This window comes from Zingiber officinale, chromosome 8B (genome assembly GCF_018446385.1).
Source record: "Zingiber officinale cultivar Zhangliang chromosome 8B, Zo_v1.1, whole genome shotgun sequence".
NCBI lineage: Eukaryota > Viridiplantae > Streptophyta > Magnoliopsida > Zingiberales > Zingiberaceae > Zingiber > Zingiber officinale.
In genome coordinates this window covers 113105855-113121011 of record NC_056001.1, presented here as the reverse complement: position 1 = coordinate 113121011, position 15157 = coordinate 113105855, and the positions used below count along the sequence as shown (strand labels likewise).

General features: G+C 40.6%; 2 protein-coding genes and 1 pseudogene across 3 annotated transcripts; 2 read left to right on the top strand and 1 right to left on the bottom strand.

Annotated features, from left to right (window-relative positions):
• The first annotated feature begins 7891 nt into the window (after window positions 1–7891).
• On the top strand, window positions 7892–8814 carry LOC122015584 (probable glutathione S-transferase GSTU6). The gene is made up of 2 exons (XM_042572559.1): window positions 7892–8230; window positions 8305–8814. Exons 1-2 carry the CDS (start codon window positions 7892–7894, stop codon window positions 8677–8679), a joined length of 714 nt encoding a protein of 237 aa, XP_042428493.1. The 3' UTR covers window positions 8680–8814.
• A 521-nt stretch (window positions 8815–9335) lies between these two features.
• Window positions 9336–11909, bottom strand: LOC122016983 (annotated as a pseudogene).
• A 1854-nt stretch (window positions 11910–13763) lies between these two features.
• On the top strand, window positions 13764–14725 carry LOC122016984 (probable glutathione S-transferase GSTU6). Of its 2 annotated transcripts, none has more exons than XM_042574436.1 (2): window positions 13764–14139; window positions 14250–14725. In XM_042574436.1, the coding sequence occupies exons 1-2, from the start codon at window positions 13801–13803 to the stop codon at window positions 14586–14588; spliced, it is 678 nt and encodes a 225-aa protein (XP_042430370.1). In that variant the 5' UTR covers window positions 13764–13800; the 3' UTR covers window positions 14589–14725. The 2 variants fall into 2 exon arrangements, with proteins under 2 accessions (XP_042430370.1, XP_042430369.1); XM_042574435.1 differs by having other exon boundaries at window positions 14214–14725.
• The last annotated feature ends 432 nt before the right edge of the window (window positions 14726–15157 follow it).

Here is a 15157-nt window from a genome sequence, read left to right as displayed (position 1 = left end):
CTCCTTCCTTAAGTTGCTTGACTACCCTTACCGTGCCATACGCAAGTGACCTGACGAAGCGATCTCCTACTTGGGAGCCAAACTCTGAAGAACGCAGGTATTCTTCTCAGTTTGTCTGAAGGCGATCGTTCTCTTCAGCCTTATAAGCTTCTAAGGTGATGACAGAGTCGGACAGGGCAGCTCTGGCTTGAGACAGCTCCCTCGGTAGGAACCCAGTTATGTGGTCTAGGTTTCCAAATCATTTCGGTAATCTATCAGGAGCATGTCTTTGGCATCTAGCTCTTTAGTCCAGTGGTCTATCTCTTGCTTGTGCGTGAGCTTGAGGTTATCCAGATCCTTTGTCTGCTGAGCTAGTTCCGATGATGTCTTCTCCATGAGAGCTAGCTCCTCATGGTACCTGGCGTCGACTGTCTAGTGGAGGGTCTCAAGTTTCTTCTTATCATCACGCAAAAGACTAGACTCCAGTAAGGCTTCATTGAGAGTTTGCTCTTGGACTGCATTTAATTTCTTCAAGGACTCCACTTCCACCTTGAGTTGGCACACTTCTGGAATGGAGTCAGAAGGATGAGATTCCAGGTCTTCAACACGATCTTTCAAGATTTTATTCTGCTGGTACAGGTTCAAGGACGCCTGGCTCAAGTGCAATGCTTCAGCAAAATGCTAGCCAGCCATGGAGAAGGTTAGTCGAAACGAAAGGTAAGAGTAGTAAAGAAAGGTAAGGGTTGACCACAATAGAATATTTACAGAATAGGTCTACTTGGTCGGAAAATGAAAGGGCAGTTTGGATCCGCAAGTTCATTACTGAGCTTGGGGTGGTTCATAGCATAGCAAATTCTATAGAGCTCTATAGTGACAACAATGGAGCAATTGCGCATGCTAAGGAACCTCGCTCACACCAGCGGACCAAATACATACTACGGCGCTTCCATCTCATTCAAGAGATCATCGATAGAGGAGATTTGAAGATTTGCAGAGTACCCACAGAGGCTAACGTCGTTGATCCCTTGACCAAGGCTTTGACACAGAGAAAGCATGATGGTCACACTAGGTCATTGGATGTTAGAGACTACCCTGATTGGCACTAGTGCTAGTGGGAGGTTGTTAGTGAGAGCCCTAGAGCCAATCATATGATGATTGTTGTATGGACTCGATGTATCATATACCTATATATTAATAAAGACATTTCTTTATGGTTATTATACTTACTTGTATTGATGCCAAATAACTATGTATAATAGCATCATTGAGTAGAAGGTTCTTATCTATATCAATCGATTGGTTGAATCGATAGTGAGATGATATAGAGAACACTACTCTTAATCATTCCTAGTCAAGTATTAACATTCAGGGACAATGTTAATGCGATGAAACTAGCATGTAAGTCAACTCGATGACTTAATCTCACAAGTCATAGATATAGAGATAACAAGTTGACACATGGGTATGCATTGGAGAATGTATACTGAATGACCCGCCATGAAAAAGTCTCATGGATCGTTATATGAGTGTCATATACTTTCTCATGTGACTATTAGTATGACTATCAGTGCTTGGACCTGAAGTCACCATGGTTCCCTACATAAGGAGTTGCATACTTTGGCTTCGTCAAACGTCACCCGTAACTGGGTGGACTATAAAGGCGATTACTGGGTATGTAACAAATTATGCGGAGGGATGTGAGTGATGTAGATGGGATCTATCCCTCTTATATGATGGGAGTGACATCATGATTCTTGATAGAGTGAGACCACTAAGTGCATGGTAATGCCCAAATGAGTCAATATGAGATATTGAGCTCATTTGATTGGAGTGAGTCTACTTGGAGTTCAAGATATAGATTGATTAGAGGATGACACGGTCTATGTCTCAATTGATCAATCTAGATGTCAAGGATAGAAGGACATTGTCACATATTGTGAAAGTCACAATTAGTAGTCACAAAGGTTATGTTGGATCTCAACATTCTTGTAACTTGGGTAGCAATGATGTATTGTTAGATGCCGCTCATTGCTTATGTTTCTAAATAGGTTTAGAAATATTGCCAATGTTGCAAGAACCTATTGGGTCACACACAAAGAACAAGTGGATGGAGATTGAGTTCATATGATGAACCAATTGGATTAGGTTCATGTGGTGCACCAAAGATTGGATTAGGATTAATTCAAATTAGACTTATTGAGTTAGACTCAATTAGATTCAATTGTTGAATGAGTCTAATTTAAAGTTGATTCATTGAGTCAATATATATTAATGAATTGAGATTCATTAAATTGAAATTGACTTGAATTAAATGTTGGATTTAACTCAACAAGGAAGAGAAGTGGTCAATTTTAACTTAACCAAATGGGAAGTTGAAACATCAAGTTTGACTTGACCAAATATCACATGATGAAGTTTGACTCATTCTACATGGCATGACTAATTAATACATCCTTTCCACATCATCTCCACATCATCAAGGGAGAGCAAGAGGCATGGAATACCAAGAGCCAAAGACCCTTGGCATTCCATGTGTGGCCGGCCAAAATGAATAAGAGATTCATTGGCATTGATTTGGGGTGATGAATGTCTTCTTCCTCTTTAGCTCTTTCTTGTTCCCCATCTTCTCTTGGCCGAGAGTTCCAAGCAAGAAAGGTGAAGGTGAGTGAGTTTAATCCAAGAAGAAAGGGTAAGTGAAAGTCACATAGAGGGTTTTAGAGAAGTGTATGAGATTTATTCTCTCTTCTTCTTTTCTCCTTTCTTCTTCCAATCCCATCCGAGAGCCCTTGGGAGTGCTAGCACACTTGTGGTGCTCTTTTCTCCATCTAAAGTGGTTTGAGAATCACTTCTTGTTCGTGTGGATACTACTAGAGGTGTGTACGCTTGAACACACTTGAGATCCGAAGGACCTTGGACGAGCGGGATTTGCGAAGGGCTTCGCTTCAAAGGTATACTCCTTATCATGTAGATCTAAAGTAGATCTAGAGTAGAAAACTATGTACATGAAAATTTTGTCTTCGCACGGATCCAGTGGCTAAGAACTTCGGGGTTTCCGCAACGCAAAAAATAATTTTTGCGGCTCGAAAGTTCCAACACCTGATTATTTGTCTGAAAATAATCATTATCAGAGTGAACCTGAGACAGTTGTGTTGACAAAAGTGGTGAAAATTGAGTTTCGGCTATACTCAAACCTTCAACACAGCTATAATTTGTAGGCTAAAATAATAAAATATAGTTTTAGATAGTGATAACATAATTATTTTAGTTTAACATACTAAAACAATCCTTAACTTAATTGATCATCCGTTGACATTCTATACTTGGCATGCTCGATATACTTTGATAATGCTCTTCTACATCCTGTTATACAAAAAAAATAGAATGATTTAATTCTATATACTTTCTCAAATGTAACGACAAAAAATAAACAAAACTTTAGTAAGAATGGGGATGAAACCTTAACAATTGTTGAAGTTTGGTTGGTTCTTCTTGTTGCTTTTTTTTTTTTTTTGAAATCTTATCTAAGCCACCTTTCAACCTCTTACCTGAAACTGTTTTCTTCTTTGTTTTAATTCCTTTGACTCCAAGAGAATTTCCTTCACCAATTTCGAACTCTCTTTCAATTGAGTGTTGGACAGTTGGTTCATTAATTTGTAACCTCTCATCCACCATCTTAAACATACTCAAAAACCATCTTTAACAACCTTTTAAGTGTCTTCCCTCTCCGCTGCCTTGGTAACCAATTGAACATACAACCCACTTAATTCTTTATATCGCAAATTGGTGCAAGATTTTGGATCCAAACTACCTTTGTTCGCAATTAAATCAATAACTCCAATGTATCCATCTTTTACTTTTCGTGTCCACCTTTTCAATATATACTCACTTGGGATCTTCATGATATTTTTTATTGTAAATATTTTCAAAATATGAGAACAAAAAATCCCAGCAAAATCATATTTTCTACATCTACACTCAATTTTTTGACCCGGTGAATCAAGTGTAACTATATGATGGTAACTCTTTCTGTAAGAAGTAACTTTATATTTTGTATGTGAACCAACATCTTCACAAATTTCTACACTAGAATCATGAGATTTGTACCACTCTTGTTCAAAAAAACTTGTATACCTCAGGAGTATAAATACAACTTGCATGCTTTAAAATTTGAATTGGATACAATAAACATGGAACACTTGTATTTGATTTAAAATCAGTTTTTAACTCCTCATATCGACAATCATCAAGCAGTCTTTGGAAGTGATTGAAAAATTCTAAAAACTTGTGTTGATAAGTGACGTATCTTTTCACAATAGTATTCATGCCCTCACTTCTTTGGGTTGTAGTCATATCCGCACAAAACATTTGTTGCCCATAAACTAAAGCTCATTTTTCTTTTATACGAAATAGACGTCTCAACCAATCATTGTCTTCAAGTGCATACATAGTGAACATTATGTTCCAAGCTGAAATAAAATCTTCCTCTTTATCAAAATCATATATACATGAGGCAAAATCTTTAGTAAACTCTTTGAACTGAGAAAAAACTCTACTCAAATGTATTGCGACATTTTGATAAATGTGCCAAATACACAAACGATGATGTGTTTTAGGCCATCTGGAAGCTAAAGCCTTTATCATTGCTGCATCTTGATATGTAAGAATAGTTATTGGTTTTTTCTCACACATAGCCTTGGTAAATGTATCAAACAACCATTCAAACGTCAAAGATGTTTCATCATATAATAAAGCTGCACTAAAAATTATGGATTGCTTATGATGATTAACACCTACAAACAACGTAATTGGGTGACCTTCATTATTCTTCCTGTAGGTTGTGTCAAAACAAACAACATCTCTAAAATTTTCATAAGCAGCTCTCATCTTAGCATCACACCAAAAAATATTAGTTATCAAATCATCTTTATCAACTTGAATAGCATAAAAAAAATTGGGATCATCGAACTGCATTTTCTGCAAAAACTCAAATACACCTCCTGTATCACCAACTCTCATATTTCTTGTTCTTTTGGATCACAAGTAGTTTTTGTAATCTTCAGGAATAAAACCTAAATTCTCTCTCCCACCTACTTGTCTCACCATAAGATCATGAGATGCTTTTGGGGGGATTCCCACATCACTTGCCATCTCAATCTGTATCGCCGTAGAAGAAGATATATTCCTATGACATCTGTAGAGTTGAGTTTTATTTAGACTTGAAAGATAATGATTATGCTCTTTAACAAATTGCTCCACAGTCAAGTTGCCATTATTTCGACAACTAATCTTCACTTTAGCCTCACAACCAAATCTTATTTCAGGATGACTTGATTTCACATAAACATCTCGTTTGTCTTTCCCCTTTTACTTTGTGCACTACAACAAAAAATTCTGTCAACTCATTTACCCGATTTATCATTGTGGCTTTTGCTCATTCTTATGCCAAATCTAACTTGTTTAGCATATTTCAAATAAAATTCATAGGCTTCCTCTTCTGTCTTAAATTCCATACCCATTTTTGGTATCAATTCTTCTGTGATAGATTGGTCAGAATTCATCAATAACATGGTAGAGTTCATATCCTCATTAATAACATCAAACTCATCATCCTGACAGTCTTTGTTTACATCAAAACTTAACCTACGACAACTTGTAGATTCAACCAACGACAACTCCATGATAATTACAATTAGGCCTGAAAAAAAACAACCAAGAAATGTATATTCATAATATTAGGTGCAAAAAGAACTTATGTAGTACCAAGAAAATGAATTGGAGCAATCACCAAAGGTTATTAGGTGTTGTGTTTGGCTGAAATGATCTAATTTCAGTCCATTAAGCCATGTTTAATCAATTTAACAATCCCTAAATCTCTAAAGCGCTTGGGTAGCATTTAAGGATAAAGGAATGCAGTAGCAACGCAACAACAGCATATTAAAATTTCCCACAACAAACTATCTAACCAGAAGTAAGATAAACATACCACAAATATATAGATCAAAATTTGAGGACTGCATGTTCCAATTTCTTATGTTTTATTTTCACCCAAATCAAACTACAGAAACATAGATATTGGCTGGAGAAGGGGAGGAAGAATGGTAAAGGGGAGGAAGAAAAGTATACCAAGCTATACGAAGATGAAGCTGTCGGGGACCGTCAAGTTCAGGAGGAGACGGAGATGGCTGCCGTCGAGTTCGGGAGATCAAGTTGTCGGCGACCGTCTGGTTTGAAACACCAATTTACGACTTAATTAAAGTTATAATAGCTTGAACATTAGAGGATAACTTGAAACACCAAATGTCTGGCAGAAAGAATGGAGCTGTGGAAATTTTGGAGGACCACGATGGAGATACAGACCTGCTGGAGAAGACGAAGGGAGGGGAAGTCGGAGTTGCTGGACCAACAAAGGGAGGGGAAGCCGGAGCTGCTGGAGTCGTCGAGATGGCTGCTGGAGTCGCCGAGATGGCGGAGATGTAAGGGGCGTCGCGGGCTGCTGGAGTCGCCGAGATGGCTGCTGAAGTTGACGACGTCGAAGGTTTGGGGAGGAAAGGTTTTAGGGCAAAGCACAGTAAAAGCAAGGGGCGTCGCGGGTTTTGGGAGAGTAAAGCACAGAGATGGCGTCGACGGCGCCGACAAGAGCAGCGGGGTTCGACGGGAGGGCTGTCGTCGAGTTCGGTAGGGGACGGAGATGGTTGTCGTCGAGTTCGACGGCGACGGCGGAAACAGCGGGCTCGACTGGAGTTTGGGTTAAGGCACAGAGAATGAGTTGCTTTCAGGAGAAAAGGGTCTTCTGCGAGTGTTTACATGGCACAGAGAGCGCTCCAAAGAGCACGTGTTTTGCACATTTTTTTTGTCGTTTTCTGAATGAGACACGGGGACAGATGCTCCTTCGGGATCATCCGATAACCTTGGTTATCTATTCAAGGTTATCAATGATAACCGTATTTGGTTTAGGTAATCAACTATTCTAGAGTAATTATACATGTCCACCAACATCAGCAAACATCGTCAATTGAGGAATTCAACCCAGAATGAGATTACCTCTTATTTTTGTGGTTTTTCTCGATTCTGAGGTTATCGAGAATCTTGTGCAACCGTTCATTCGTACCGAAGACTCACCGAGGCCGGAAGACTCATCGGGGCCACATGAAAGACTCGTCGGAGCTAGGGACACGCTAGGGATGGAGGTGGCAACAGGCGGCTCATCAATCCTATGAACAATTCGTTCGACAAGCTATGCTCGTTGTCGTCGTTCCAGTGAGAAGCTCATACACGTCGCTCGCCGAACATAGTCACCGGAGGTCGGAGGTGGCATCGATTCACTGGAGGCTCGTCGAGTCAGAGGTGGCAAGCATCTCATTGGGTCGGAGGTGGTAGAGTTTCGACGAGCGATGATTCGTTCGGCGGCGTGCATGAGAGAAGATCACACTACCTTTTTTTAATTAGATAATTTTGAAACTTAGATTTTTAATTAAAACTTTAGTTAATTAAATCAATAACTCCTAACTATAGTTGAGATCTATCTAAAACTCAACAAAATTATCCTTAAAAAATTTCTATAATAATAAAAAAATTCTAAAATATTATATAAATTTATTTATTTATATATATCACCATTAATAGTAGTAATATTATTATTATTTTTTAATGTACTAAATTATACACTATAATCTCCCAACAAATTTTTATAAAAATATAAACAAACAACTTTAAATTATAGTTTATTTCCCTTATAATTTTCTAACTCTTTCTTTATTTTTAGTATACTTACTTCGTACAAAAGCAATAGCCCTAGTCAATCAGCAGCGCGATAAGTCAAAACTTCTCGCCTTCTGCGCCAATAAATAGCCGAACCACCGTCGGCGATGTACTCAGCCATCATTCGCCAACACCGGGATCAATTTGCACTCCCATGGCCGTAGCTGCAGTGGAGGACGTGAAGGTTTTGAGTGACCCGCTGAACCCCTTCGTCATCAGGGTTCTCATCGCCCTCCGCCTCAAGAGAGTCGAGTACGAGCTCGTGGAGGTGCAGTTAGCGGAGCCGAAGAGCGAGATCCTGGTGAAGTCCAACCCGGTGTACAAGATGGTCCCTGTGCTGCTCCACCGCGGAAAATCTATCTGCGAGTCCGCCGTCATCGTCCAGTACATCGACGAGGAGTGGTCCGACGGCGGCGGATCCTCCTCCATCCTCCCCGCCGACCCCTTCAATCGCGCCACCGCTCGGTTCTGGGCCGCCTACATCGACGACAAGGTAAAGGCCCCTGTTTTCGAAATCCATCGAATAAAAACCAAACATTTGACTCCAATTTCTTCGATTTGTACCAGTTGACTGCTTTAATTAGGGCTTTGAGGGTAGAGACGGAGGCGGAGAAGGCGACAGAGTTGGCCGGGCAAATCCGGCAGGTGCTGGGGCTGCTGGAAGAGGCCTTCGCGGAGTGCGGCAAAGGGAAAGGCTTCTTCGGCGGGGACGCCGTCGGCTACCTGGACATCGCGCTGGGGAGCTGCCTGGGGTGGATCATGGCGCTGGAGAAGGGTAAAAGTGTCAAACTTTTGGATGCGGAGGAGCTTCCTCGGCTGGCGGGATGGGCGGAGCGGTTCTTGGCGGAGGAGTCAGTGAAGGGGCTGGTGCCGGACGCCGACGAGCATCTGAAGATTGACGAAGTCGCGGCGGCGAGGACGAGCGCTACTCCTGCTGCATAAGATCTAGGGGCCGGCACAAGGGGCCCGATCAACATTGTTTTTTTGTTGTTGTTGTTTGAGATCATAAATGGTGTGAAATTAGGGTTTGAGTCAAGAATTCTCTTGAAAACAATAAATAAATGGGAGTTAAATACAGTTGTAAACGTGCATGAGCAAATTATTAATGCTATTATAAATATTATTTTTTAATATTGACTTTAATTGAATAAATTTTTATTGGTATGAGTTGAATAATATCTAGTCCATTTGTACTAATAACTATAGTTATTCATAATTTATTTTCTTTGGGTTGACTTAAAGACAAATTGACCTAGAGGATTTGAGTTGAACAAAATCTTCCCTATATCATATGTCGATGTGTCATAATAATTATCATCCATAATTAATTACTAAATTGATAATTTAATTTCCTTTATTTATACCGGTCGAGTAAGAAGGAGTAATTCAGTAATAAAAATTAGGTAGGATAGATAGGGTGTTATTTTTATAATAAATAAAAAAGTGGACGGTTTTTTTAACCATCCTAATAAAAAAATATCCTTCCGATTTATATTCATAACATCTTCGTCAATAATTATGATCAATTTGAACTATAATATTAAAATATAATTTTATTAATTTAATAAAAAATATTCAAATCTATTACTTCAGATAATATATAACAATTATCGTCGACTGTTCTATTATCGTGACCTGACCTGTGCTCTCAATTCTTGATTTTTTTTTCAACCCTTATCGCTTGCACTTCAGCAGATAAAGAACTCGGACGGCTCTGAGCCTAGGAGTATACATGAGATTATAGATAATAAAAAAAATCAAGATGATTATTTTGTTAATAAAAAAGTAAATTGTTAGGAATCTTAATGAAGAAAATAAATAGTTGGAACAGTAGAGGAACTAACAATATTAAGGAAACCCATTAAATATATGATATCGAATAGAGTACAGTTATATCTCTTGTATCTACCTTTAGAAGAGAATATGGGGTTGAGCATGTCTCTTCTCTTGCAGAATGACGACAATCAAGTGCAAGTATATTGGCCAGCGATCTATTTATTTGCGCTGGGATAAATGGATCTAGGACAGACTTAGTAGAGCTGATCCACTGTTCATGGCTATTCCTGAACTCGTGGCTGTGAATAAAGGACAACTGTTATTCAGCGATCCACCTACATGATATAACAGTTTTTAACCAGACAGAAATATGATACTTTCTCATATGAAAGAAAATAAAGTAAAGCATCTCTTAAGTCTATCTTTGAGCAAGGACTGAGATTACGAACAAGATTAGAAATTGAAATACATTGTCTACGATTCTAAACGACTAAGAAATGATAATTAGATAAAATACCTAGATTACAACTTCAGGCAAGATATTAACAAGTTCAATGTGTTGTAAAGGAATGAATTTGCTTTTCGCCTAAAAACAATCATAGAATAACTATATTCTTAACTATCTTGTAAGGATGTTACAAAGAATTTACCAGGAACTTTTGAAGTTGTTGGCATAACTAAAAATGTTGGCCATGGCTGTGAAAATCTACCCTTTCATAGCAATTACAAGATTGTTACAAAGAATTTACCAGGAACTTTTGAAGTTGTTGGCATAACTAAAAATGTTGGCCATGGCTGTGAAAATCTACCCTTTAATAGCAATGACGATTCGATTGAACTCTCCAATATCTGGCAAAATGGTATCTGAGGCTATATATTTGCAGAAATTATGCCGTGGAGAGAAAAAATCATGCTTCCGTCAATTCAACTAATTCATCCAAGATCTCATAAATCTGCCCCACTTCAGGATGAATTGTATCACCGGAATAAAACTGGCGAACCCTTTTTTCCACCTCAATCCAACTACATCCTGGCAACTTCTTTCCACCCAGTTGATTCAGTCTCTTTCTAACCTTCCCAACATCTCCACATTTGCTGCACTCGCTGTATAAATTTGTGAGCATGAAGCCATAATCCACACTCTTAGGTTTGAGCTCAAGTAGATTCCTCAGTGCCAATTCAGCCAAGTCCTTGGTACCATGAACCCTGGCACCATTGAGCAAAGAACCCCCACACAACCTCATCAGGCTCAATTCTCACATCCCTTACGATAACCATTGCAACATCAAACCTACTAGCCCGGCTAAGAAGGTCTATGACACAACCATAATGCTCAATCTCGGGATCAATTGTATAGTCTCGAGTCATAGAATTGAAGTAACTAAGCCCTTCATCCACCAATCCTGCATGAGTACAAGCATTCAGAAGCCCCATCAAAGTGACTTGATCAGGTTGAGGACCCTCTTGTTCCATCTCACGAAAGGTTTCTATCGCCAAACTGCTATGTCCCTGGAGAGCCAAGCAATTGATCATGGAATTCCAAGATTTAATGTTCTTCTCAGACATTGTAGAAAAAATCCACCTTACTTTCTTCACGTTGCCACATTTGTCATACATATCAATGAGTGCATTGCAAACAAGGGACTACCTCCCATGCTGTTTTTGAAGACATACCCATGGACGGATTTCCCAAGCCGGAGCATACCAAGGTGTGCACAAGCGGAGAACAGGCATGATGCAGTCGTCTTTTTTGGCAGTGTGCGATCGACAACCATCCTGGAGAAGAATGAGAGCGCCTCCAAGAAAAGACCATTCCGGGTGCACCCAGAAATCACTGCATTCCAGGCAGGGGCATCCCTCTCGGCCATTTCTTCAAACAAGAAGAGGGCTTTCCCCATCTACCCTGTTCGCATGTACCCGGTGAGAAGAGCCGTCCAAGACACCACATTTCTCTGAGGCATTTCGTCAAACAGACACCGGGCAGCGTTGGTGTCAGAGAACCTGGAGTAGGAATCAAGGGGCGCACAGCGCACGACGGCGAAGTCGTGGAATCCGTACTTGGAGAGGGAGTGGAGAGAGCGGGCGAGGCGGGGGTCGGAGCAGGATTTGAGGGAGGGATAGATGAACTCGTTGGGGCGAGGGGCACCACGGAGCATGGCGGCGAAGAGGCGAAGGACGGCGGGGGAGTCGGGATCAGTGCGGGAGGCGTAGGCGGAGATGAGGGCGGAGTAGAGGAAGACGTTTGGAGATGATGGGGCAATCCTCGAGTAGTAAAGCCGGGAGGACTTCATCACCGTTTTGGTACGGACGCGGCCCATCTCGGCGTAGGCGATGAACTCTACTTCTCTGGCGGCGCCGCCGCTTCCGCTCGTGGAGAAGGTGGGATTTGTATGAGATGGGGCAATAAATCGGATCGGACCAACGTTAGGGCTATCCACGTCAAACGGGCCTCACACTATCTAAGTCGTGTTGGGCGAGCCGAGTCACAGGCGGCTCAGCCCATTTTACATCTCTAGTTTGGGTGTAATTCTAACTCAACTAACTTGAGTTCGTATTAAATCGTCTCGTCCAAATTGAACCAGATGTAAATTAATTTTAATCCATCCATAAGCTGTTGACTTAACATATGTCACTTTATCACAGGACAATGATGCAATGATTAGATTATCTAAATAATCAAGATCTAAAATTTTAATCAGAAGATTTTTCCCAGCAGGAAGCCAGACGGATGATACTTGAATTAAAAAAAAAACATAGGTCAATATTGCCGATGTTTTTCTCTAATGAAGACAAATTTAAGAACACTGGTGGGTCCGGATGGATTGACAACGACGAACACTTTCTTTTATTTCCATGGGTAGAAACGGTCAGAGATCAATATTTTTATTATATTAGTAAATTTTATTGGTAAAAATTTGGCCGGCTAAAAATATATAATTAATATATATATAAATATAATATTATTAAAATGTCTTTGATAATTGATCTCTCCAAAAACCGAAGAGATGAATATTGAATACGTGACATTTCTGTTGATTTTCTATAGAGTTCGCTCCCGTGTAAAACATAAGTAGTGTCAGTGTCGAGTTAGGGAAGGAGTTCTTGGCGATATAGTCCTCCGACGCTCAAGTCAGTCTCTGACGAAGCAAGAAGAAAAAGCAAGAAATGAGAACTGTAGCGCAACAGTAGAAATCGCGTGTAAAGTATACCTCCGTCGATTCCTGAACCCCCTTTATATAGAGCTTTGAAAGTGCACATGCCCACTTCCTAAGGCGAGCAAGCATTTCAAAGTTTTCCCTAAAAACACATATCAGTAAAGTGTCCCTGACACAGTACCTTAATGGGCCGAGCATATCTCTGAAGTGACAGTGGAAGCTTCCATTGTACGATCTTCTGTCTGATCATGCCGCTTGTCAGCAGCACTAACTCCCAAAAGGATGTCGAAAGGTATCCTGCTGTGTATGTTGCTTGGCCGAGTGGAATGGCCGCTCAGTCGGAATTCTGCTATCCCTGTATTGTATGTTGTCTCGCCAAATTGGATAGCCGCTCGATTGAAAGTCCGTTGTCGCGTCGAGCGGAATAGCCACTAGGCTGAAAGTTCAGTATTCAAGTGTCGTCCGTTGCCACGCCGAGCAGGATAGCCGCTCGGCCGGAAGCCCACTGTCCACATGCTCGATTGTTGAACCGAGCGAGATAGCCACTCGGCGGATAATTCACTATTAGCGTGCTCAGCTGGTGTCGAGTTTGATGCTAGACCAAGCAGAGGAGTCGATCGGCCCGGCTTATGCATGTTCCTTAAGTGTCGATTTGATTAATCCCTGTGCCGAAGACGGTGGGTGGGTGCTTAATCTCCAACCGACGTATGACTCGCCCGACCGTCCAACACCGTTCACCCATTGACCCTCTAAATTTTAACCTCCTTTGTGATAGTAGGATGAGGTTCCTCATTATTATCGCATTAGTAATAATTTACAAAAATGTATTCTGCACTACCCTTATTATATTTGAGCAAAAATTAATCATCAAAACAACATGCGCATTTATCGTGACGTAATTAAATATATTTAATTACTGTCATAATTAAATATACTTAAGTTTGATTAGTCTAAACTGAACCATTATCGTGACGTAAGCAGTCACGTCATCACACTTACTATAAAATTATTCAAAATAGTAAATAAGCAGTGATATTGATCAAACCTTCTCACCTGCTGCGCCTATAAATAGCCGAACCACGGCGATGTACTCAGCCATCATTCACCTGCATCGACATCAATTTGCACTCCAATGGCCAGAGCTGCGGCAGAGGACGTGAAGGTTTTGGGTGACCCGCTGAGCCCCTTCGTCATCAGGGTTCTCATCGCCCTCCGCCTCAAGAGAGTCGAGTACGAGTTCGTGGAGGTGCAGTTAACGGAGCCGAAGAGCGAGATCCTGGTGAAGTCCAACCCGGTGTACAAGATGGTCCCCGTGCTGCTCCACCGCGGAAAACCTATCTGCGAGTCCGCCGTCATCGTCCAGTACATCGACGAGGAGTGGTCTGACGACGGCGGATCCTCCTCCATCCTCCCCGCCGACCCCTTCGATCGCGCCATTGCTCGGTTCTGGGCCGTCTACATCGACGACAAGGTAAAGATCCCTGTTTTCGAAATCCATCGACAAAAAACAAATCATTTGACTCCGATTTCTTCGATTCGTACCAGTTGACTTATTTAATTAGGGCTTTGATTGGGGAGAAGGAGGCGGCCAAGGTGACGGAGTTGGCCGGTCAAATTCGGCAGGTGCTGGGTCTGCTGGAACAGGCCTTCACGGAGTGCGGCAAAGGGAAGGGCTTCTTCGGCGGGGACGACGTCGGCTACCTGGACATCGCGCTGGGGAGCTTCCTGGGGTGGATCATGGCGCTGGAGAAGGGTAAAAGCGTCAAACTTTTGGATGCGGAGGAGCTTCCTCCGCTGGCGGGATGGGCGGAGCGGTTCCTAGCGGAGGAATCAGTGAAGGGGCTGGTGCCGGACGCCGACGAGCATCTGAAGAATTACGAAGTCGCGACGGTGAGGACGAGCGCTACTCCTGCTGCATAAGTTCTTGTGAGATCATAAATGATGTGAAATTAGGATTTGTGAGTCGAGAATTCTCTTGAAAACAATAAATAAATGGGTTTTAAATACAGTTTATAAATTTCAGTGATAAATAATGGATTTAGAGTTTGATATTTAGGTACGATGTATTATTAGATTTTTTTTTAAAAAAAATAATAGATAGTAAGTAAATCTGAGAATACTGCGAGTAGAATGCTTCTTCATATATCTGATGATTAGTCGAAAACTTCAATAAAATCAAACTGATTATCCCAATGATAAATGACCTGCATAAATTTTTTTATTAATGCTGTTATAAATATTATTTATCAATATTGACTTTAATTGAATATCAGTCCATCAACTTTTACTCTAAACCAAGGTTTATGTGAATTTAGATAATCATGCCTAACCTTGTATGTGAATTTAGATAATCCAATAAAATTTTATTTATTCGAAGATTTTAATATATATAATCTAGTGTAATATTTTATCAAATTATTATTAATTTAATAATGATATTATTATTATTATTATTATATATAAATAAATAAAATGGGAGGATATTTTAT